The sequence below is a fragment of the Schistocerca serialis genome, chromosome 2, assembly GCF_023864345.2.
Source record: "Schistocerca serialis cubense isolate TAMUIC-IGC-003099 chromosome 2, iqSchSeri2.2, whole genome shotgun sequence".
Lineage (NCBI taxonomy): Eukaryota > Metazoa > Arthropoda > Insecta > Orthoptera > Acrididae > Schistocerca > Schistocerca serialis.
The window spans coordinates 463,133,024-463,156,518 of record NC_064639.1 but is presented as its reverse complement, the minus strand read 5'-3'; the positions used below and the strand labels follow the sequence as shown (position 1 = coordinate 463,156,518).

General features: G+C 43.4%; 1 protein-coding gene across 2 annotated transcripts in view; it reads right to left on the bottom strand.

Annotated features, from left to right (window-relative positions):
* LOC126457366 (growth hormone-inducible transmembrane protein-like) overlaps positions 1–23,495 on the bottom strand; it is an 87,889-nt gene that overhangs the window by 54,517 nt on the left and 9,877 nt on the right. For both annotated transcript variants that reach the window (XM_050093610.1, XM_050093609.1), the window contains exon 2: positions 18,778–18,984. In XM_050093610.1, coding sequence (XP_049949567.1) covers positions 18,778–18,979 — 202 coding nt within the window. In that variant the 5' untranslated portion in view covers positions 18,980–18,984. The remainder of the gene's footprint in view (positions 1–18,777; positions 18,985–23,495) is intronic.

Below are 23,495 nucleotides of genomic sequence, written 5' to 3'. Positions count from 1 at the left end.
AGAGTCCCTGTGAGATGCCCTCATCGAGGACTTCCACACATTCGTGGTCCCCTTAATGGCTCGCAATTTGTTGTGCGGACTGAAATTTAGCCATTCTATCTCCCAAAGCTGAAAAACCTAGTGGCGCAATACCGAACACAGGTCAGTTGTGGGGATGCCGATCTCCGGAAGTGGTTTCTGTGTAGCCTTTTTGGCCAGCCTGTCTGCAAGTTCATTTCCTGAGATTCCGACATGACCAGGTGTCCAGATGAACACCACTGAACGACTGGACCATTCCAGGGCATAGATGGACTCCCGGATGGACGTTACCAAAGGATGACGAGGGTAGCACTGGTCAATCAATAGTTTACAGGCTGCTCAAGGAGTCAGTACATAAAAGAAAAGACTCCCCAGGGCATGAATAGAGAAACTGAAGTGCACGAGAAACGGCCACCTGCTCTACAGTAAATACACCCATCTGGTAAGGAATGCCGTTCAATATGGCCACCGTGCACGGAGGCAAAGCCAATGCGACCATCGACAATCGAGCCATCGGTGTAAACCACTTCACAGCCCCGAAACATGCCAAGAAAAGAGTGGAAGTGACAGCAGAGAGCCGCAGGATGAATGGGGTCCTTATGGCCACGTGAAAGGTCCAGACGAAGCTGCGGCCGAGGTGTACACCGTGGAGGCATACACGAACGGACCGCAAGTAGAGGTGGTAAAGGGAAGGACTCCAGTTTGGAGAGAAGGAACCGCAAGCGAACCGCAATCGTTAGCCAGGACCTGGGCCACCGACGTGGGAGATGGACTGCCATGGGCAGGTAAAGGAGACGGTAATTCGGATGCTCAGGGGAACTACGAATGTGTGCTTCATAACTGGCGAGCAGTTGCACACTTCTGATCTCCAATGGAGGGACACCAGCCTCCACCAGTACGCTGGTCACTGGAATCGTCCTAAAAGCTCCTGTCGCTTGTCGAACCCAACAGTGGTGCACAGGGTCAAGTAAATGCAACGCTGAAGGCACTGCTGAACCATAAACCACACTCCCATAGTCAATTCAGGATTGGACAAGGGCTCTGTAGAGCTGCAGCAGTGTAGAGTGATCTGCACCCCAATTAATGTTGCTCAGGCAATGGAGGGCATTGAGGTGCTGCCAGCACTTCTGCTTAAGCTGACGAAGATGAGGAGCCAAGTTAATCGAGCATCAAAAGCCAGTCCTAGGAATCGATTTGTCTCCACTACAGTGAGTGGATCGTCATTAAGGTAAAGTGCTGGTTCCGGATGAACGGTAAGACGCTGACAAAAGTGCACGACAACAACTTTGCGGCTGAAAACTGGAAGCCATGGGCTAAAGCCCATGACTCCGCCTTGTGGATGGCTCCCTGTAGGTGCAGCTCAGCAACACCAGTACTGGAGCAGCAGTACGAAATGCAGAAATCATCTGCATACAGAGGAGGTGAGACCGAGGGCCCAACAGCTGGTGCTAGACCGTTAATGGTTACTAAAAATAGACACTTAATACAGAGCCCTGCAAGACTCCATTCTCCTGGATATAGATGGAACAATGGGAAGCACCAACTTGGACAGAGAAAGTACGGAGCAACAGGAAGTTTTGGATAAAAATTGCAAGTGGGCCCCGGAGACCCTACTCATAGGATGTGGCAAGGATATGATGTCACAAGGTCATGTCGTATGCTTTACATAAGTAAAAAAAGATCGCAACCAGGTGTTGCCGATAACTATCCACATCAAGCAGGTTTTTACCGGGTTTTAGCAACGGAATGACGGTGCACTCCCATCACTGTGATGGAAAGACGCCATCGCACCACAGATCCGGTTGAAGATGACGAGGAAATGGTGCTTGTAGTCAGATGAGAGATGTTTAATCACCTGGCTGTGGATCCGATCAGGCCCAAGAACTGTGTCAGGGCAATTTACAAGGGCACTGAGGAGCTCCCACTATGTAAATGAGGGTGTTATAGGATTCACTGCAATGTGTAGGGAATGAGAGGATGTTGGCTTCCACCCGCCGTTTGAGAGTGCCAAAGGCTGGGGCATAATTCTCAGACATAGAGGCTCGAGCAAAGTGCTCAGCAATCGCATTTGCGTCAGTAGATAACACACCATTTATGATAACACCAGGGACACCTGTTGGTGCCTGGGACCCGAAAAGACCTTTGATGTTTGCCCAGACTTGGGAAGGTGACATATGACACCCAATGGTTGAGACGTATCTCTCCCAACACTCCTGCTTCCATTGTTTTATAAGGCGGCAAACACGGGCACGGAGCCATTTAAAAGCTATGAGGTGCTCCTTTGCCGCATATGCTGTAGAGCTGGTCAATGATGCTCCTTAATTGCTTCCAGCGACCACCAAGGGACTGCCTTACACCTGGGGCACCCTTAGAGAACAAGGGATCGCATTTTCTGCCACAGAAACAATTGTTATAGTCACCTGCTTAACCATCACATCGATGTTACCATGTGGGGGAGAGTCAACGGTGACAGCAGAGGTGAAAGTTTCCAAGTCTGCCTTGTTTAAAGCCCATCTGGGCAGGCGTCCATGGACCTGACGCTGGGGCAGTGACAGGAAGATGGGGAAGTGGTCACTACCACACAGGTCATCATGTGCTCTCCAGTGGATAGACAGGAGAAGTCCTGGGCTGCAAATTGATAAATCAATGGCTGAGTAACTACCATGAGCTACACTGAAATTTGTGGCGGCCCCAGTGTTTAAGAGACAGAGGTCGAACTGAGACAGTAAAATTTCGACATCTCTGCCTCGGCCAGTAAGCATGGTGTCACCCCACAAGGGGTTATGGGTGTTAAAATCTCCCAAATGTAGGAAAGGTTTAGGGAGTTGATCAATCAGTGCACCTAATACATTCAGGGGTACTGCACCATCTGGAGGAAGATATACTTTGCAGACAGTTATTTCCTCCGTCATCCATATTCTGACAGCCACAGCTTCAATAGGGGTCTGAAGGGGCACAGTTTCACTACAGACTGAGTTTAGGACATAAACGGAAACTACACCCGACACTCAATTATAGTCGCTATGTTTCCTGTAATATCCTTTACAGCCGCAGAGGGAAGGGGTCCACATTGCCGGGAACCAGGTTTCATGGAGGGCAATGCAGATAGCAGATGTGAAGCTTAACAGCTGCTATAGGGGACAGGTGTAGTCTTCCGGCTCAGAGGTGACTTGGGTTGTCAGAACTGCTGGTGCCAGAACTGTTGTAGCAGGGGCATAAGATGATGTCATACGCACAGGATGCAGGCGTTCAAATTTTCTCTTAGTCTCAGTGTAGGTCAGTCAGTCCAGGGTCTTGTACTCCACGATTTTCCTTTCTGGAGAATCCTGCAGTCTGGCGAGCAAAGCGCATGGTGCTCTTTGCAGTTGATACAGATGGGATGCGGGAGCGAGTAACTCCCATGACTGGGCAAAGGATGCCGTTTTGATCAAGACGGACCCAGATCTCATTTTGGACAAGCCCTCCACCTCCCCAAACTTGTCCTCTAAATGCTCAACAAAAAACTGAGGCTTCATTGTCATGAAAGATTCCCTATCAGCTCTCTAACATACAAGGTACCGGGGCGAATAAGATCCACTGCCATCCTTAGCCTGATGTATCTCCCATGGTGTGGCCAGGGAGGGGAAAGATTTGGGGTTGTACTTCTGCGTGTTGAATTAAGCTCATGATTGCTTAGAGATTGCTGGTGTTTCACCACCAGCAAGAGATGATGGACTACGTTTCACCGCGCATCATCCGCCCTGATGCCACCCACTCCAACCAGGGGCCCCTCCCCACGGGCGCCACCCAGCCGCAGCAAAGGCCACCTGGCAGGATGGCCATTGCCAGGTGTCCCGATGCCCCAGGGGGATTGGTATCTACTCCTTGGCATACGTGGGGAGTTAATGGCGCAGGCATCAGCAGAGTGATCCCTGTGTGGTCAGGGAGCTACAAACAACAGGGAACATGGCGGCCTCACCTCAACGGACTAGCTACCATGCTGGATATCAGGTGCAAAGAAGTCCACAGCCATCATCTATGCAGAAAGTGACACTGCATAGTGCATGGTAGAAAACGCACCCAGGAAGGTGTCCTCGCTCAAGAAATGGAGGATGGGCGGGACTGCAATGCGATGATGAGAAAGTGGGCTAAAGATCTCAATGCACGTTGGACACTATGCACCATGTAAGGCACCCTTCCCCAATTGGCTCACTCTTCGGGAAAATTTTGAAAAATGGAGGTCAAACCCTACAGGGGCCCATGACAAAGGATGAAACCTGTGAAACTCCTTTTGAGTCACCTCTTACGACAGGCAGGAATACCTCTGGCCTATTCTAACCTCCCAGCCCCGCAGGGGGGCATAGTGGGAGAGTATTTCTCTCATTTTATAAGACCATAGTATGTTGTAGTTAGGCAAATGTTGTATACGTTCCCTGGTTGAGGGGCGGCAATTAGACTGATATTGCACGAGGTATTTTGGTATTACGAATCAAAATTAACCGTAACATGCAATTTTAGGATGATCCCGTAACATGCAATTTTAGGATGATCAGGGAAATAACCCATTTCAGTACTGATGGTGGTGTTTTATGGTTTATCTGTTCCAGTTGTCTATAAGAAACAGCTCCTAGAGTGTTTGCTCATTTTCGGGAGACCAGCGTATATTTTAGGAGCTGAGGAAGGAATTAGAAAGTATCCATTATAAGAAAGAACTTTGTTTTCATAGATAATGACTTGGATAGTAGAGGCTATCGGGATGATTATAGCCGTAAGATGCAAAGGAGCACAAATCCTTCCCTAGTGTCTCCTCTATGTCAGCCATTTTTGAGGCAACAATAAACTTCCCTAAAATGATGTTAACAATTCATGTATCCTCTCTCAAATAAAATTTGTGGGGCAGTTTACATTTTTCTACAGGGTGGCTTCGTGAAGTATAGTTTATGTAAAATTTTTAGGGCAATGTATCCATAGATGACTTCCAGTCTGTTTAGCAAACAATCAGATTTACTTATATTAATACTCTGTATGTGTAGAAGAGAAAGAAGAAAAGTAGCAATGAGTTTATGCATGCCCATTAAGTAATATGATATATGTCTATGTATTGTTAGCATGTAAGAATCTTACATTCTTCTGAACTTTCTCGCAAACTAACTGTCAGCCTAGGATGATAAATAGCTGTCAGATTCTTGCAAGACACTGGATGTTCAAATCAGTAACCTCTTCTCCTAACACTCTCCTCAACAGATAACTGTAATAATTTCTTGCACATGGATAGGCAGATAATTTTGCAGAGCTTTGCACTCAGCTTAACATGGAATACACAGTGTGAAGAATGATAGCACACTGACACTGCTAAAGAACTGCAAGGGATGGATGCCGAAAGATCGGAGGGGTGACAAACTTTATGTCCTTGAAATAGATCAGTCCTTGTGCACTACTTGGCTATAAACAAACGAGGGGTGTGTGGGGAAAACACAGCGACATATTCTAAGGAGGGGTGGGCGGAGGTCCCAGCGGAGTGTCTGAAAGCACATTCCAGTTTGGTAATCCCATCTGAGGGTGAATGTCTATGAGTTATGGAAACAATCCAATGAAAACAATCTAGTTAGTAGATGAAGAACAGTCAACTCATTCAGTTGTAGTTCCACATATCGGTTGGAATATTCAGTCATTCTTAAGAGTAACCAGTCTCTGGGAGCAACCAAAAGATAACAGACGATGCAGTCCAGAGCATTAAGTTCTGAGCAGGAACATTCATTCAATCATTTTATGTGAGCGTAGGCTTCTAAGGCCATTGTCACTGTCAAAATTTTTTTGGGTTGTTGACCACGTTGTCAATACGTAAAACATTCAGACATTTTGGCCACTGTTGCAAGTGGCCTTCCTCATATTAACAATGTGGTCAACAACCCAGAAGAATTTTACTGACAATTCCACTGTTTTTTCATAGTTAAATCATTATAATTGACTATACTCTGTTACTGCCCATTTTCACTGTTTCCCCCATTCTGATATTTATTTTTTATTGAATGACATTAAGTAGCTTTTAGTTCAGTTCTTCGTACACATTTACTAATAGAGTTTTCTTAATAGTCAACTTTGTGTCTGTATCAGAATGCCAAAATGGTCAGGGGCATGGGAATGGAAGGAATCACATCACTGTGCAGAAAGTGATCTTCAAGATGAAATCAATGTTATATACAGAATCGTCAAGGATGATAAATATTTGAGACTATTAAAGAAACTCAGAGACATTATTTATTGTACAGGGTGAAGCGAAATTTACACACTTGGGCTTCACAGTGTGACTCCTCAAATGCCAGCAATAAAAGAGGTCTCTCACAAAATTTCACCTGGAGATTACATCCGGCAGAAAAAGGACATTAAAGAGTGGCAATCTGGCAACACTGTAACAATACGTATGGTAACCAACTGACAGCACATTTCAATCGTGCTGTACCGTTGGCGACGTGGACAGAGTTTTGGGTTAGCATGCAGAAGGTTGAGGGTTCAATCCTGGGTTGGGTTGCATTTTTTAATTTGTTAATTTCATTCTGACATTTCATACTGTAATATACACCATTTCTTATGTCACATTTATCCTAAATTCACAACATTTTGTAATGTTGAACACAACAAATACGTGGTTAGACAAATAAGAAACAGACAGTTTAAACAATTAATGGGACCAAGGTGATAACACATACAAATAGTAACAGAGTTTGGACATTATTCACAAAGCACATTGCTAGTCCTACTGATAACGTTAAGGCCCTAATGAAATGGAATGGAATGGACCTGAACGAGGCAAGAATAATAGTTGGTACTAATCTATGTGACCATTACAGGAGGGTACAAAGAAAACAGGTTTCTCTTCTAGTAGAGGAAATGGTGCAAATAAATTCGAGCCCACGACATGGAAAGTGCATCTTTCAAAGCTGACCACGCTTCCATTTCTAAGATTGTCGTATGTAAGTGCAAATGTTTTCCAGAGGACATGCTGCAATCATTGTTGACGAATAAGATGCCAGATACTGTACCACTTGAGACTACATTTACCACATAAAAAACATATGCTTTAACCAGGATCGAACCCTCAACCTCCTACATGCTAACCCAAAACTTTATCCACTGCACCAACTGTACAGCACAACTACTATGTATTGACAGAGGTAGTTACTATACATGTGATTATAGTGTTGCCAGACTGCCACTCTTTAACGTCCTTTTTCTGCTGAATGTACTCGCCGGACAAAATTTTGTGACAACCTTTTTTATCACTGGCATGTGAAGAGTCGCGCTGCGAAGCCCGAGTGCACGAATTTCGCTTCACCCTGTATAATATATCAAAATCTTTATTCTGATGACAGTACATATGATGCTTGTCGGCTGAACATTTGCTGCCATCACGACATTTCTTCTACTTCACCTAGCTCAAGACCATGGACATCAGGATACGATACACTTACCTGTGGAGTAATGGTGTTGCACTCATTTTGCAGTATAGCCTAATTTGTCTTCTGTTTAATTATTTATTGTGAATAACCCTTTCCTGACTCCCTGATTTCATGTATTTGTATCACATATTGATGGTCAAATACATTTTTTACATAATTCACTTGTATGCATATATTTTTGCATACTTTCTTATGTTACGATGTTAAGTAGATAATACTTAATTCCTTCTTTTATCCACTGTTTACTTGTTGTATTTTATTACATATATTATATGTTCTTATTTATTTTGTGCATACTTGTGCACCACCTATTGACATATTGCCTTTCCCTTGTGGGCCTGCACACTGATTGGTTTGCTTACAACTTTGCATTGGTCACATACTTCTAAATCTACTAGCACTCCTGTACAAAATATGGTTTCCTTGACAAATTTCTGGTGTAACAATATTGTATGCAAAATACTGTAGATCAGCGTGGCCTGTTCAGCTGAGTTTGTACTCTACATATTTTTGCTGGGTTTACTGCATTTTCATATATGATTTTGTGTTGACACTTCTGTTTATTTCTTAGGCATTTAATAAATAATATTTTATCTTAATGGTACATGCATTTATTTTATTGAATCTGTCTCTCACAAGAGTATCCACTAAGATGAAAACTGTGCCTTAGCCTCATTTTATGAGCAGACACTCATGCCTTTGTAACAGTTATGCAACTGACTTTTCATGCTTGTATTATTAACGTTTGTGTAATCTATTCTAGTACTCTACCTTAGTACCATTTTCTGTTATTCTGGACACGAAATTCTGTTCATTTGCAATTTTTACTAGTAAAAGATAAAATCCATATTTAATGTCAAAACTACGAAAAATTTGTATTTAAGTAAATAAGTACATAAATTTTGGAAAAACTTTTTATTCACCTCTCCTTGAAGTAAGATAGATACATTAAATGAAACTATATGGTTCCAGGGACCGTTTCAAATCTCACAAATCTATGCTGTATATATGCAGACTGAAGCGGCAAATGAGGATTTGTACCAAGGCTGGGATTCAAACTCAATCTCCTGCTCACTAGGCAGATGTGCTAACCACTACACCTCCCTGGCACATTGGCTTTACACAACTGCACAGACCAACTTAGCATTCTCCCCCCTCATGTGAATTGGAATTTGGATTGAGAAGGGAGGCATGCTATGATAATCTGTGTAGGTGTGAAAACCTACAATGCCAGGGTGGTTGATTTTTTGTAATTGAATGAAAATTAAATCAACTGACCAATCAGTTGTTAAAAAGCAGTCGATTGTGCCATCATTAGTGTCAGTGGCTCACTATTTTTTTTTGCATGAAAAAGGAACTTGATAAGTGGGATGAATAGGAAATTGTAGTATGGTGATTGCGCAAGTGAGCATGGTAATATTGGAAATCAGGAGGTAAGATCCCCACTTCAGTGGGGGACTGTCTAGAGGAATAGCCCAGAATGTGTCATCAATTTTACTTCATCATGAAGTAGTGGGTTCAATAATTTCAAAGGCAAAGGTTCCGCTGAGCCGTAAATGTGGCAACCACAGCCCAGTATGAATGAATCCACGGCACAATAAATATTGAGTAGAAAAGTGTAGTGTGCACCCAAAGAGGTGTGGGAGAGGAAGCAGATAGTGTTAAACATTCACATCCAGCTGGTCTTTAGTTGATTAATATGGTACGCAACAACATGTTGGCCTTTTATATCAATGAAAGTCCCAGAAATCACGACTGCACAACAACATCAGAGTACCAGGTACCCAAGTAGAGTTATGGGTCAGGATGCTCCGTAGTGTGACGGAACGGGCTGTGTGCATTTTCATGGTAGAGAACTGCAAGCCATGGGGAAGGGTTCAAGCTGAGAGTTTTCAGATAGCTCTTTGCAGCTGGTATTCAGCTGAGGTTACAGATTGATAGCTACAATGAATGCAAAGGTTGTCATCACACAGCACAAGGATTAAGGATGGGGAAGACCACGGTTTAAGAACAAAATTCAGCAAATGCTGCGGAACCAAAGAATGTTGCACTATCGGTTCAAATGAGGATGCACAGAATAACACTAGGCAAAAATCAGTAGTGATTCGTACATCTGTAAAAAGACTTGATACATACAGCATACATTCTTAGTAAAAGATGTTGAGAAGAACTCGAGAAAATTGTGGTCCTATGTAAAATCGCTACGTGTGTCTATCCTGTTGCTCAAACTGTCTGGGGTGGCAATAGAAGACGCAAAAGGAAAGGTGAAGTTTTAAATTTTGTGCTTAATTAATTCACTAAGGACAATCAGCCAAACTGTTGTTTGGCTAAGGCACGGACACTCATACAGTAGACATAGTAATAGGTATCCCTGGTGTAGACAACAACTGAAAGAGATGAAAGCAAATAAGTTGCCAGGTCTGGATCAAATTCCAATTCGGCTTTACGAAGAGTATGCTATGACACTGGCCCCTTACTTAGCTTGTATTTATCTTTAATATCTTGCCCAGCACAAAGTGCCAAGTGACAAGGATAAAGTGCAGGTGACAGTTGTGGTAAAAGAACGGACCTACAAAATTACAAACCAATATCCTTAACAATGGTTTGCTGCAGAATTCTTGAACATAACATGAATATAACAAATTTTCTTGAGGTGGAAAAGTTTCTGTCCACAAATCAGCACAGGTTTAGAAAGCATCACTCATGTGAAACTCAGATTGGCTTTTTCTCACACGATATCCTGTGAGCTGTTGAATGGTAACAGGTAAATTCCGTATTTCTACATTTCCAAAAATCGTTTGACATGGTGCCCTTCTCCCATTTTCAGGCTGTTAAAGGTATGAGAATACAGAATATGCTTCTAGATACATGAGTAGCTTTAAGACTTAGGTATGTTGTCGCTGATGACGAGTGTTCGAAGACATCAAGAGTGCCCCAGGGAAGTGTGACATGACAACTGTAACTTATGTATCCAAATGATCAGACACACAAGGCGAGCAGCAATCTGCGGCTGTTTGCTGATGATGCTGTGGCATGCAGAGAGGTGTCAGAGTGACTGTAGAACAACAGAAGGTGTCTTAGACAAGATTTCTAGTTCATGTGATGAATGGCAACTAGCTCTAAAAGTAGAAAAATGTAATATTCAACCACGGCATTAATAGTGAGCTACTTGACAGTCAAGTTGATTAAATATCTAGATGTAACACTGCAAAGTGATATGAAATGGAATGAGAATATAAGGATTGTAGGAGGGAAGGTGAATGGCCAACTTTGGTTCATTGGGAAAATTTTAGGAAAGTGTGGCTCATCTGTAAAGGAGACCACATATATAACACTAATTCAACCCATTCTTGAGTACTGTTTAAGGATTTGGTATCTCCACTAGGTGGAATTAAAGGAAGATATTGAAGCTTCACAGAGGGACTGCTAGATTTGTTACCCTTAAGATTGAACAACATGCACGTATTATGGAAATGTTTCATGACTCAAATGGAAATCCCTGGAGGGAAGGCAATGTTCTTTTCAAGGAACACTACTGAGGAAATTTCGAAAACCGGTATTTGGAGCTGACCCAAAACAATTCTACTGCCACCAACACACATTTCGTGTAAGGACCATGAAGATAAGATGCGAGAAATTAAGACTTTTACAAAGGCATATAGACAGTTGTTTTTACTCAACATTTGTGAGTGTGAAGTTACTAGCAGTGGTACATTGTATCCTTTGTCACTGACCATACAGTAGCTTTCAGACTATGAAATTCTATGTTTGTAGAACAACGGTCTGACAGAGTACACTAGCTCACAGATGGCAAACAGTAAGAGTGTAACTTTACTCAGCACAGAGCTCTGAGCAATGCCATTTCTTTGGGACATTTATGGAGCTGCATTACGTAATAAATCTAATTTTAAGCAACTGGTGAGATGAAAGCTAACATATGAAACAGCCAGGAGACTTAAAAACCCATATTGGAGGGTAAGTAAAACCAGGTGGTGGTACCAAGTGGCATCATATGTCTTAAACAAGTCTAAAAAACCTGCAAAGAGAAGTTGGTGTTTAAGAACAGACTGCAGATTGCTGTTTCCAGTCTAACCATATGGTCAGTTGGATTGGATGACAACATTTGTGCATTGCAAAGGGAAAACACCTTCTAGCCAAATATGACTGAAGATCCTGAGTAGATGAAGTCTTTGAGTAACATTCAGATGCTGACTCATTTGACTATGAATTGAATCCAGTTTAGAGACTTGTTGTGGACCAAGTCAACAGCTTGAAGCAGTTCTCGGGCACTGAAAAGTTTAGATAATTTACGGTTATGGGGTGCAAAATATAGGGAATGTCACATCTGGTGTTTTATGCATTTGAAAGGTAGTCTGCTAAGACGATGATGCCAGAAATGGCACAAAGTGAGTCGTGAGGTGTTCACCAAGAACTAACGCACTGGTAGAAATACCACCATGAAGAAGGGGACCTGGAACAGTTGCTGATCTTTAGTTGCCCAATACACTACTGAGCTTGACCAACACCAGGAATGAAGAGTTGTATGTTCTCAAGCACTTCCAGCATTTGATTAGGTAGCAAGCCTTTGCAGAGCGCCACTTAAAAGTGATTACCGTGGTCTGTGAAGGATGTCCCTTAAGATCTTTACCTGACCCTGTAACAGTTATGAATAGCTGTCACAGCTGGTTCATCATGTTAGTGGGTGGCTGTAGAGGGTGTCTGTAGAAAGGGAGACAGCAATTCCAGTGGTGTGGGTGATCATATTGGAGAAGTCTCCTAAAAACTCATTGATGTCATTCGACAGAGGGGATGAAGGTGATGGTGACATATACAACTGCCAGTTGGCTCTTCGGAGAGCCCAAAGTGGCGAGTGGTCCATCTGGCAGTGACACGATCACTGGCCATCGCAGGAGAGCAATGACACTGGGGAAGGAAATACAAATAGTCGAAAAGGTGACACGAATGGCAGTAGAGTCAGTAGGAGTACAGTCATTAAGGATATACAGAGCAAGGTCAGGAAGAAGTTGACCAATCAGAAGGCCTCTACCAGATGACTTGCTACTTCAAGAGGGAGGTGCATATGGTAATCCTCGAGTAGGAGAAAAAGGGGGAGAGTTGTTGGAGTAAGGTGGCAATCTCAAGGTAAGTAACTGCCCTTCCTGAGTGGCAAATAATGTTGGAACCGCTCGCACCCACACTGATGTGTGTCCAATGAGGCATGTACAGGAACTCACTCACTTATGACATCTGTGCTAGCCAATGTACAGATCATTCTAGATGCTGCCTTGAGACCAATATTGTTCTGACAGAATGCACAGCAAGTTCTAAAGAGTTGGAGAATGTCCATCAGTGAAATAAGTTTCTTGGAGAGCAACACAGATCACAGTACAGGACAATGTTGTTGTTGTTGTTGTTGTTGTTGGTAGACAACTGTAATAACCATTGCAGTTCCTTTGAATTATCAAGTTTAGGGTCTCTTGGTAAGGTTTGAAATGGCAAAGGGCAAAGAAGGAAGTTCATACACCAGAATCACTGGGTCACTGGTGGGGATGGACTAACAAACAAGATAGGTTTTGAGTCCGATGGTGTGTATGTGTGTGTGTGTGTGTGTGTGTGTGTGGGGGGGGGGGGGGGGGGGGGGGGGGGGGGGAAATCTGGCACCTCCAGGATGAGTGGAACGGCTTTGTCCAGAGATTTCTCCTTTTTCTGTTTAACCACTTTAGGCAGTCAGGACAGATGTGGGCTTACCCTCTGTGGGGATAGGAAATGATGAGGGCGCAGCACCACGACTTGCAATTAATGACTCCTTTAATTACTAGATGGCATCATTTCACTGGCCTTTAGATTGTCAAGGAAAGAGTTAATGAAAGGGATCCCAATCAGTGGTACATACTGGAGGCGGATGCTGCTCTTCCAGCTGTGTATTGAGAGTCGATGACCCTGAATATAGTCTAATTTGCTTGCACAACCTGAGCCAGTTCAAGAACATTTTTCCAAACCAACTTATCATTTGGTACCTTGAGTCCTGGTGAAAAATTATACACCATACCATGTTTAGACTCTTAGGAGGCTTATGGTAAAACTTATGCTAAAAGGAACACCACCAACTTTTTTTAACAGGCAAGTAAAGCCTGTGACAGGGTATGACTCACTGTTTTCATGAAGTTTGAATCATTTTGTAATTTACTAAAGGAAGGGATTTCTTCACATTTTCAGTATTTCCCAGACAGAGCATTGGCTTAGTAACTAGAAAGGACCCTTTGTCTGGGTGCAAACATCGAACTGAAGGGTACAAGTTACTGTATTTTGCTTCGGTTTGCTCTCTAAACATGGTGCATGCAAGGAGGGAAGTTCTCAGGCTCATAACAGTCTGCAATGAAGAATTCCAGTCTATCTGAAAAGACCGTTTCCACCATCTGATCATAAAGTCTTTTCACGGTGCCAGATATTTGCCATTATGTCACCTCTGAATGAGTAGTGTCCCATGGGGCACCACCTAGCCACAGCAATGATTGCCCCCCCCCCCCCCCCCCCCCCCCCCCCCCCCCCCCCCCCCCCCCCCGGTTTGATAGCCAGGTCCAGAGTCTCAATACCCTCAAATGGTTAGGCACTTATTCCTCAGTTTGGACAACATTTCAACATGCCCCACACTTCCGTAAAGTTAAAAAAAAATTGGGACTGAATGTAACTGATGTCCTACAAGAAAGCTGGTTGGAGTCCAGCCAGTGGCCAGTGAGTACACATAAAAGCAAAAACTGCAACACCTGAAAACAACAGCAGGGATCAGTTGTCAAAATATTGTGCAGAAAATGGAAACAACAAATCTGCTGAACACCAGGAAGCTCACTATTACTCACTCATGCCAAGAAAATCAGAGATAACAAACCAAGCTACGCCATCATTAGAGAATCTGTTCTACATACCAAGTGCGAGGAAAGATATAATTAAGACTGCAGCACAGGAAAAGGAGAAGTACTGCAATGGCTTTGGAACCAGTGCTCATTACACACAACTCTTAAAAGGTGTAGAGCCCTCTGGGGCGTGTTGTTGGGCACAGACTGTTTTCAGACCTGAGGGAGAAGGGCATACCGCTTACTGCATTGCTGGCAGAGTACTATCCTTAGCCAAATTTATCTTTATAAACTGAAAAAAACCAACAACAAGGAAAAAAAAATCTACATTTAATTCAGGGCATAGATAGAAAGAAAGCTATATTCACAAATGCCTTCGCAGGAGGAGATGACAAGTGAACATCTAATTACACATATATGTACACATCACATTTTCACTATGAACAGTTACAGTTTATTAGCAACACAATATGATTGCTTATTGCATATATTACCCAATTCATTTTCTTCCTTACAGATATGGGTTTTCTATCTGTCAACTGGTTGGCTACATTGGTCACCTCATATTTCCTGCACCAGATTATTAATCTGGAGAATCTATCACCGTCCTTTCATTAAGTACGTTGAAGTTGTAAATAAATGGGAGTTTTATCACTTATGATTACGAAGTTCTACACCTGTGTCATATTTCATGCAATCTTATCTCATAACCATTAAGCTTGTACATTCCCTCAATTTGAAGCCCTAGCTTGTTCAGGTCACATTTAATGTGCTAATCCAGCACCCTTCACATATAAGCTCAATCCCTAAATTTCTAATGGGACCCACTTTATTCTTTGGAAACAAGACAGGAGTACTTACAAACTGCTATGAAACTAGAAATCCCTGAGAATGGATACAACAGGTAGTCTGACAACCCCAAGGCAGCAGTGAAGTCTTATCAAATCCTTTACCTCATACCACCAGATTATACACTCCTGGAAATGGAAAAAAGAACACATTGACACCGGTGTGTCAGACCCACCATACTTGCTCCGGACACTGCGAGAGGGCTGTACAAGCAATGATCACACGCACGGCACAGCGGACACACCAGGAACCGTGGTGTTGGCCGTCGAATGGCGCTAGCTGCCCAGCATTTGCGCACCGCCGCCGTCAGTGTCAGCCAGTTTGCCGTGGCATACGGAGCTCCATCGCAGTCTAACACTGGTAGCATGCCGCGACAGCGTGGACGTGAACCGTATGTGCAGTTGACGGACTTTGAGCGAGGGCGTATAGTGGGCATGCGGGAGGCCGGGTGGACGTACCGCCGAATTGCTCAACACGTGGGGCGTGAGGTCTCCACAGTACATCGATGTTGTCGCCAGTGGTCGGCGGAAGGTGCACGTGCCCGTCGACCTGGGACCGGACCGCAGCGACGCACGGATGCACGCCAAGACCGTAGGATCCTACGCAGTGCCGTACGGGACCGCACCGCCACTTCCCAGCAAATTAGGGACACTGTTGCTCCTGGGTTATCGGCGAGGACCATTCGCAACCGTCTCCATGAAGCTGGGCTGCGGTCCCGCACACCGTTAGGCCGTCTTCCGCTCACGCCCCAACATCGTGCAGCCCGCCTCCAGTGGTGTCGCGACAGACGTGAATGGAGGGACGAATGGAGACGTGTCGTCTTCAGCGATGAGAGTCGCTTCTGCCTTGGTGCCAATGATGGTCGTATGCGTGTTTGGCGCCGTGCAGGTGAGCGCCACAATCAGGACTGCATACGACCGAGGCACACAGGGCCAACACCCGGCATCATGGTGTGGGGAGCGATCTCCTACACTGGCCGTACACCACTGGTGATCGTCGAGGGGACACTGAATAGTGCACGGTACATCCAAACCGTCATCGAACCCATCGTTCTACCATTCCTAGACCGGCAAGGGAACTTGCTGTTCCAACAGGACAATGCACGTCCGCATGTATCCCGTGCCACCCAACGTGCTCTAGAAGGTGTAAGTCAACTACCCTGGCCAGCAAGATCTCCGGATCTGTCCCCCATTGAGCATGTTTGGGACTGGATGAAGCGTCGTCTCACGCGGTCTGCACGTCCAGCACGAACGCTGGTCCAACTGAAGCGCCAGGTGGAAATGGCATGGCAAGCCGTTCCACAGGACTACATCCAGCATCTCTACGATCGTCTCCATGGGAGAATAGCAGCCTGCATTGCTGCGAAAGGTGGATATACACTGTACTAGTGCCGACATTGTGCATGCTCTGTTGCCTGTGTCTATGTGCCTGTGGTTCTGCCAGTGTGATCATGTGATGTATCTGACCCCAGGAATGTGTCAATAAAGTTTCCCCTTCCTGGGACAATGAATTCACGGTGTTCTTATTTCAATTTCCAGGAGTGTATGAAGTGTGTAGTAGTTGCAAAAGTTTAAAACTGCATGCATGGTCAAAACACACTTACACTTACTTTACTTTATGCAGAAAAAAGAAGCTGCCCTGGATGTTCCACACCTTTTTCTGATGGAAAACACAATGAATGTGTCTATAGTCAAGGCAGTGTAAGAATATCAACAGCTTGCCGCACTGTTGCCAGCTTTCAACTGCGAAGCACTAACAGCTACAGGCAAAAACAGTAGTCTTCTACAGAACTGTGACAACACCAAGGCAATCCCACAGAGACATTTACAAAAACGCATTATGCTATTGGTTGAGATAGCACCGCAATCAGCTTACACCAAATCAACTATAGCACATAGTGGAAATGAAAGAAATTTTCTGTTTTAGTCAAATCACTCCTCATTATGATTAAACAGCTTGACAAAGTCAATTTCCACAGAGGCCAGGTAACTAAGCAGCAAGTTCCACAGACTTTGAGACATACTGTCATGACATCCAATAACTCAACAGGCTATTGCACTAAGCATAGGATGAGGTAGTTGTGCAAGAACTTTAATTATGCTTCCGCTGCCTTAACCATGTCAACCCCCCTTTTTTTCTGTTTATCTGTAGGTACTTCTATTGGATTATTATTTGTCACTAAATTGAACACCTTATTTCGAAACACATTTTACTGAATAGAGCCTCCATTCTTACAACTTTATTGAAGATAAATTGTTCCAAGAGAGGATGCAAGGGTAGGGTTTCACACTTCACCATTCAAGAGGTCCAAAGAGACTGAGCACGAAGTCAGACTGGAGGAGAATACAGAGGAAAATCTTTCAGACATTTCTTGTTCTTTTGTATGGAAGCTGAAATAGTTCTATATACATATTCTTCATTGTGTACTATTTCTGTTTAAACCAAGTGCTCATGTGCATGGTGGTACTACATTCAGAGTTCTGTATAACTTCCACTTTTCAGTCATCTATGAGAGTTTACAAAAGAGCTAATATTTATATGGGGTGCTATGGAATTTGCATTTTTTTTACACTAATTATGGATGGCTAGTCCCATACCAGTGGCAATGTAAAGAAATAAAAGGTTTTATACCTGTGAAAGTTGTTTTATCTTGAGAGTTGTATAAAGTTAATGTCCCAAAAAGGACCCATTCCATAATTTATATGAAGTGACTTGGGAAAACTACCAAAAATCAACATATGGAAGATGAAATGGAAGATCTGCTCTCCACTCACCATGAACAAGAGTCCAGTACATAACTAATGTACCACCTCACTTGATGGTTTGAAAGATGATAAAATCAGTGCATAATGAGATGTGTTCTAAATGAACATCATTTGGTGCCACAATAATATGAATTTGTGTGTTTTGTGGCACCATTATCATTGCATTTCAGTATGACTTTCAGACAACACTATCCTAACACAATTAAGATTATTTATGCCCAGTCACTTGAGTGATATTGGGGCTTCAGCCTGAACTCATGCCTTTTAGAAGCCATACCCTATAAACTTTGTCCCACAAGCCAACTAACCTCCAACTTGTTCTTTGAGCTTCTCCATGGCACTTAAACTAAGCCAGAACATAGATCTAATATGGCATAAACATTTATCTCAGCACACAATCCACTAAAGAGCAGAAAAGTGATCCCTGAATCAATTATTCTGTCCTCCTTAAGACCAAGTTCACTTTTGCCCATCTTTTTTTCCTTGCCTAAAAAAGTACCTTAGTGAGAATATATCATGTTGTAATGTCACCTTACACTTCAGTTGCAGAAAGTGTGAAATCACTTTATTATCAATCACAGTACTAATTTCAACCACAAGATGACTTTAAAAAAACATTTAAAGTTTTAGAGCTAGTAATAATAATACCCCCACCCCCCTCTCTCCCTGTGTCTGTCTGACTAACTTTTGTTAGTGTGTGTGTGTGTGTGTGTGTGTGTGTGTGTGTGTGTGTGTGGTGGTGGGGGGGGGGGGGGGTTTGCACTAAAGATCGCTTTAACTCATTTTAGTAATACTTATTAAAATAATACTTACACCACACATTCTTATGTTCATACAATATTAACAATGGCTACTCACCAGTTTCTCCAGCTGGCGCCAGTAATTTCTCTTTTAACGACCGCCTCCTTGCAAGGCGTTCACTAAATGTATTTCGACTCTCATTTGAAAAACAGCGTACAATTTGAATCTTTGGTGAACACTGTTTCATTGACAGGCATCTCTTACGCAGAGGTTGCAAAGAAGGTGCCACAGACACCCGGCAGACGGTTGTGATTAACATTGTTCCTGCAATAAAAGTATTTTTACTGCATATCAAATATCTCAAATGCATAAAGCACACCCTAAACACAGCTTGTGAAAATGACATCCCAGACAAAAAGTGGTTAAATGTTTTCGAAAGGGCAGAGAAACTGTTAGATAAAATTTAGCTATGGACTAAGCTCATCAGATGCACACAACAGAAGTGTCACACATCCACAAGCACACAGAGACAACAGTGGCCGTGTTTGTGAGAATGTGTGCACATCTGATTGCTTTACCTGTTTCAACCCCCTATCTGTTTATCTTCAGGTACCCATAGTTGCCATACAAACTGCTACTGAGGGTAGAAAAGTAAAATAAAAAAAGCTGAACTTTATTTTCATGTGTTTTATAAGGGAAATTCCAAGAGCATTGCCCCAGTGCTACAAATATGAGCAAAATAGATACTAGCACTGAAATGTTGCAAAACAATGAAAATCATTAAAATTAAAGAAGGCTCCAGAGCCCAATGAAATCTCTACCAGATACCACATAGAATTTGCAACAAAGTTAACTCAACTTTTAATTATCACATAAAGTAGACCCCTTGAATAGAAAACTGTGTCCAGTGGTTGAAAGAAAGCACAGTTTATACGCAACTACCAGAAGGATAGAGGAAGCCTTCCACAAAACATATTCTGATCTCGAAAATAATTATGTATCTCCAACAGAATAACCCCACGGTGACCTGTATTGTGTACAAGATCGTGGGTCACACAACACCTAACTCAAGTTTTTCCACAATACCTCTTGATACCCTTGGATCAAGGCAATAAGGTAAATGTAGGATTTACTGTCTTTGGAAAAGCATTAGACTCAGTACCATAGTAACACTTGTGAGCAAAAAGTATGATAATGTGTGTGAGTGTGTGGGTGTGTGAGTGTGTGTGCGCGCGCATTAGACTCAGTACCATAGTAACACTTGTGAGCAAAAAGTATGATAATGTGTGTGTGTGTGTGTGTGTGTGTGTGTGTGTGTGTGTGCGCGCGCGCGCGCGCGCGCGCGCGCGCGCGCGGGGGTGAGCGCGCGGGTGGGCGCGTGTGTGTGTGCGGGTGGGCGCGTGTGTGTGCGCGGGTGGGCGCGTGTGTGTGCGCGGGTGGGCGCGCGTGTGTGCGCGTGTGTGTGCGCGTGTGGGTGGGTGTGTGTGCGCGTGTGGGTGGGTGTGTGTGCGCGTGTGGGTGGGTGTGTGTGCGCGTGTGGGTGGGTGTGTGTGCGCGTGTGGGTGGGTGTGTGTGCGCGTGTGGGTGGGTGTGTGTGCGCGTGTGGGTGGGTGTGTGTGCGCGTGTGGGTGGGTGTGTGTGCGCGTGTGGGTGGGTGTGTGTGCGCGTGTGGGTGGGTGGGTGTGCGCGTGTGGGTGGGTGTGTGTGCGCGTGTGGGTGGGTGGGTGTGTGGGTGTGCGTGTGGGTGTGGGTGTGTGTGTGTGTGGGTGTGTGTGGGGGGGGGGGGGGGGAATTAATGGTAATTTGTGACTGGATGGAAGACTTCTCGATAGGATGGACACAGTGTACTTCAGGCACGTTCCCATGAAGTACTTTTTTTGTGGGGGTGAGGTGTCTTCTTTCTCTTGGTGTTGTATGTTAATAACATGGCTGACTATTTTAATAGTAACAGCTTACTTTTTAAAAAAAGATGCAGCCGTTTGTAATGGAGTAGCACTTCTTGAAGGAAAGGCTGCAGAAAAAGCCAGTCAGCTCTTGATAAAATCTCAAAGCAGTGCAAAAGTTGGAAACTTGCTTTAAAAGTTCTGAAATGTAAAATTGCACACTTCACAATATGCATAAATGTAGTATGTCATGGCCACAATACCAATGAATCAGCCAATTCATATAAATAACATACTGTAATAATTTGTAGGAATATGAAATAGAAGCATAACATAGGCAAAACAACTGGGGAAAACACTGTTAGTCTACAAAGGGGACTGCTTACAAAATGTTCATCCATTCCATACTAGCCCTTTCAGTCCTGGTGAACTAAATAAAGCATGTCACATCACTTACACAGTTTTACTTTGTGCTACATTCTAAGACACTTTAGCTTGCGTACTCTAAATACAGCAACACTTCCACTTGACAGCTGCCATCTAGTGCCTGTGTTGCAACCTGCAGTGGAAATCAAGACAGAGGACACAAACATAGTTCCTCATAGGTAGTGTATATTAAAGTATATGTTGTTTTTATTGGCAGTTTTATCATTCATAAATAGAGTTTAAATAGTGTAAGTATAGCTAGCACAATAATTATGTCAGGAAAGCACTATAAGACTATTTATGTTCATACAAACCTGGTGTAATAAATATAACACACTGTTACAAAAAATTAGGGGAGCATGTGTCTCAACGTCTGGTATATTAAATCTATTTTGATACAGGTGGTATCTGTGATATTGCATGACCTGAGATTTTTGTTTTCAATATACGCAACAATTAAAAATCATTCTCCATCTACTGGCTTCATAAGCATTAAGGTGTCAGTTGGTGCCTCAGAAGGAAGTCAATAACACCATTCCAGTGTTTTCTATTTAGGTACATAGATGGCAGTTGGCATTTTTGGAAATTGTATTCAACCAAGCAGATGCAATGCAACATCTTAATGTGGTGCAATTTTCATTATGTTGCTGCAGATGCCAATGCCTCTCCATGTGTCATCCAAAGGTGGGAGACACACTACAGGGACACAGGCCGCGACACAATGCAAGTTGGACAAGGTTGCCAATGTATCAATCTCTGTCTTGTGGTGTCATATGGATACTGCCAGATCACTGCAACAAGACCTCAGAAGGTCCGCTGGAGTCAATGTGTCCGGTCAGACTGTAATGAACTGATTACAAGAAAGGACATTATGACCCAGATGCCCTATTGAAGTATCTCACTTGACATATCATTTTTCAATTAACCTTCAGTTCTGCCATCCCCTTGTCAACAGGCAACTTCATCTTGGGCGAAACTTGCTATTTGCAGACTAGTCTGGATAATGTCTGATGGCCAGGTTAGTGTGCAGACACCTGTGGTGAGCGGTACCTGCCACCTTGTTAAGCCTGGACATTAAAGTAATGGAATGACAGGCAGTGAGTGACAACCTAACTCTCACTGAGCATGTGCAAAACATGCTTGACGTATTTACGATTATCTTGTTCCATCACAGACACTCCGAGTTTGCTCATGGGCTCTCATTGAAGAATGGGAATGGTTTGTTTTCAAGACCTATAGGATGTTTCAGCTACTTTTATGTAAATGATGTAGGATGTAATGATTTTTTGAGTACTTAATTTGTGAAAGATAACACTAAAATTTAGTTGCATATCCAGTCCTAAATTATTGCTCAAATGAGTACAGGACACCCGTCATGTTCCTCTAATTATTTCGAGCAGTGTATAATTCTCACCAAGTGGCGGCAGGAGGAAACACATATAAAGGTCAAAGAACTGTGCAAGCTTTCGGAACCAGTGGCTCCCTCTTCTGGCAGAAGCACTAAGGGGAAAGAAGGAAAAGGACTGGCAAGGCTTAGGGGAAATGGGGAGAGACCAAAAAAGCCATTCTGAAACCTGGATCAGGAGAGACTTACCACATTGGATGAGAAGGAAAGCTGGATTGTTGTGAACTACACTGAATGAGATTTGGAAACCTGAGAGCTGGTGTGCAGGAGTTAATGAGAGTGGGAAGCTAAGTGCATAGTATTTATGAAGGCGTGGAAAAATAAATAAATAAAAAAAATAAGAAAAAAAGGACACAGAAAAGTAAAAGGGAGTGAAGAAAGGAATATTTACTGAGAAGAAATTCTGAGACTGAAGAAATTAACATAAATTAAGGCCAGGTGGGAGGCGAGAACAAAGGTCATGTTGTAATGCCAGTTACCACCTGTCGAGTTCTGGGATGCTGGTGTCTGGGGAAGAACCAAGATGGTATGCATGGTGAAATAGGCACAGAGGTCACAACTGCCCTGTCGTACAGTATGCTCTGCAAAAGGATATTGTGTTGCCAGTATAAATCCCTGTCTATGCCCGCTCGCGCTAACTGATGACTTGGTGGTAGCCATACCACTGCAGAAGGCCAAATAGTGTTTACGTAATAGCTGGTACATGATACTTATTGCTTTACACGCGGCTCTCCATTTGATAGTACAAGTTTTGTCAGTTACAGCACTTATATAGGTAGTGCTAGGAGGGTGCAAATGGTGAGCCACAGGGTAGTGAAATGGTTGCAGAAGCAGTATGACGTCAGACCAGGACATAGCGAAGATCGGAGGTGACAAAAAGCTATACCAGGTATGGTGGGAAAAATCTCTGGCAGGAGGGACCTCAGTTCAGGGCACAATGTTAGCAAGACATAGCCTTGCCGAAGTACCTGATTAATGCAGTCGAAACCAGGATAATACTGATCGACAAGAGGTGTACTCCTAAACTGTTTGTTGGGGAGATCAGTAGTTTCAAGAATGGATGCAATAGCCCAGGAAATCTTGCTTTTGAACTAGGCTCATAGTGTAATTACTTTCAATGA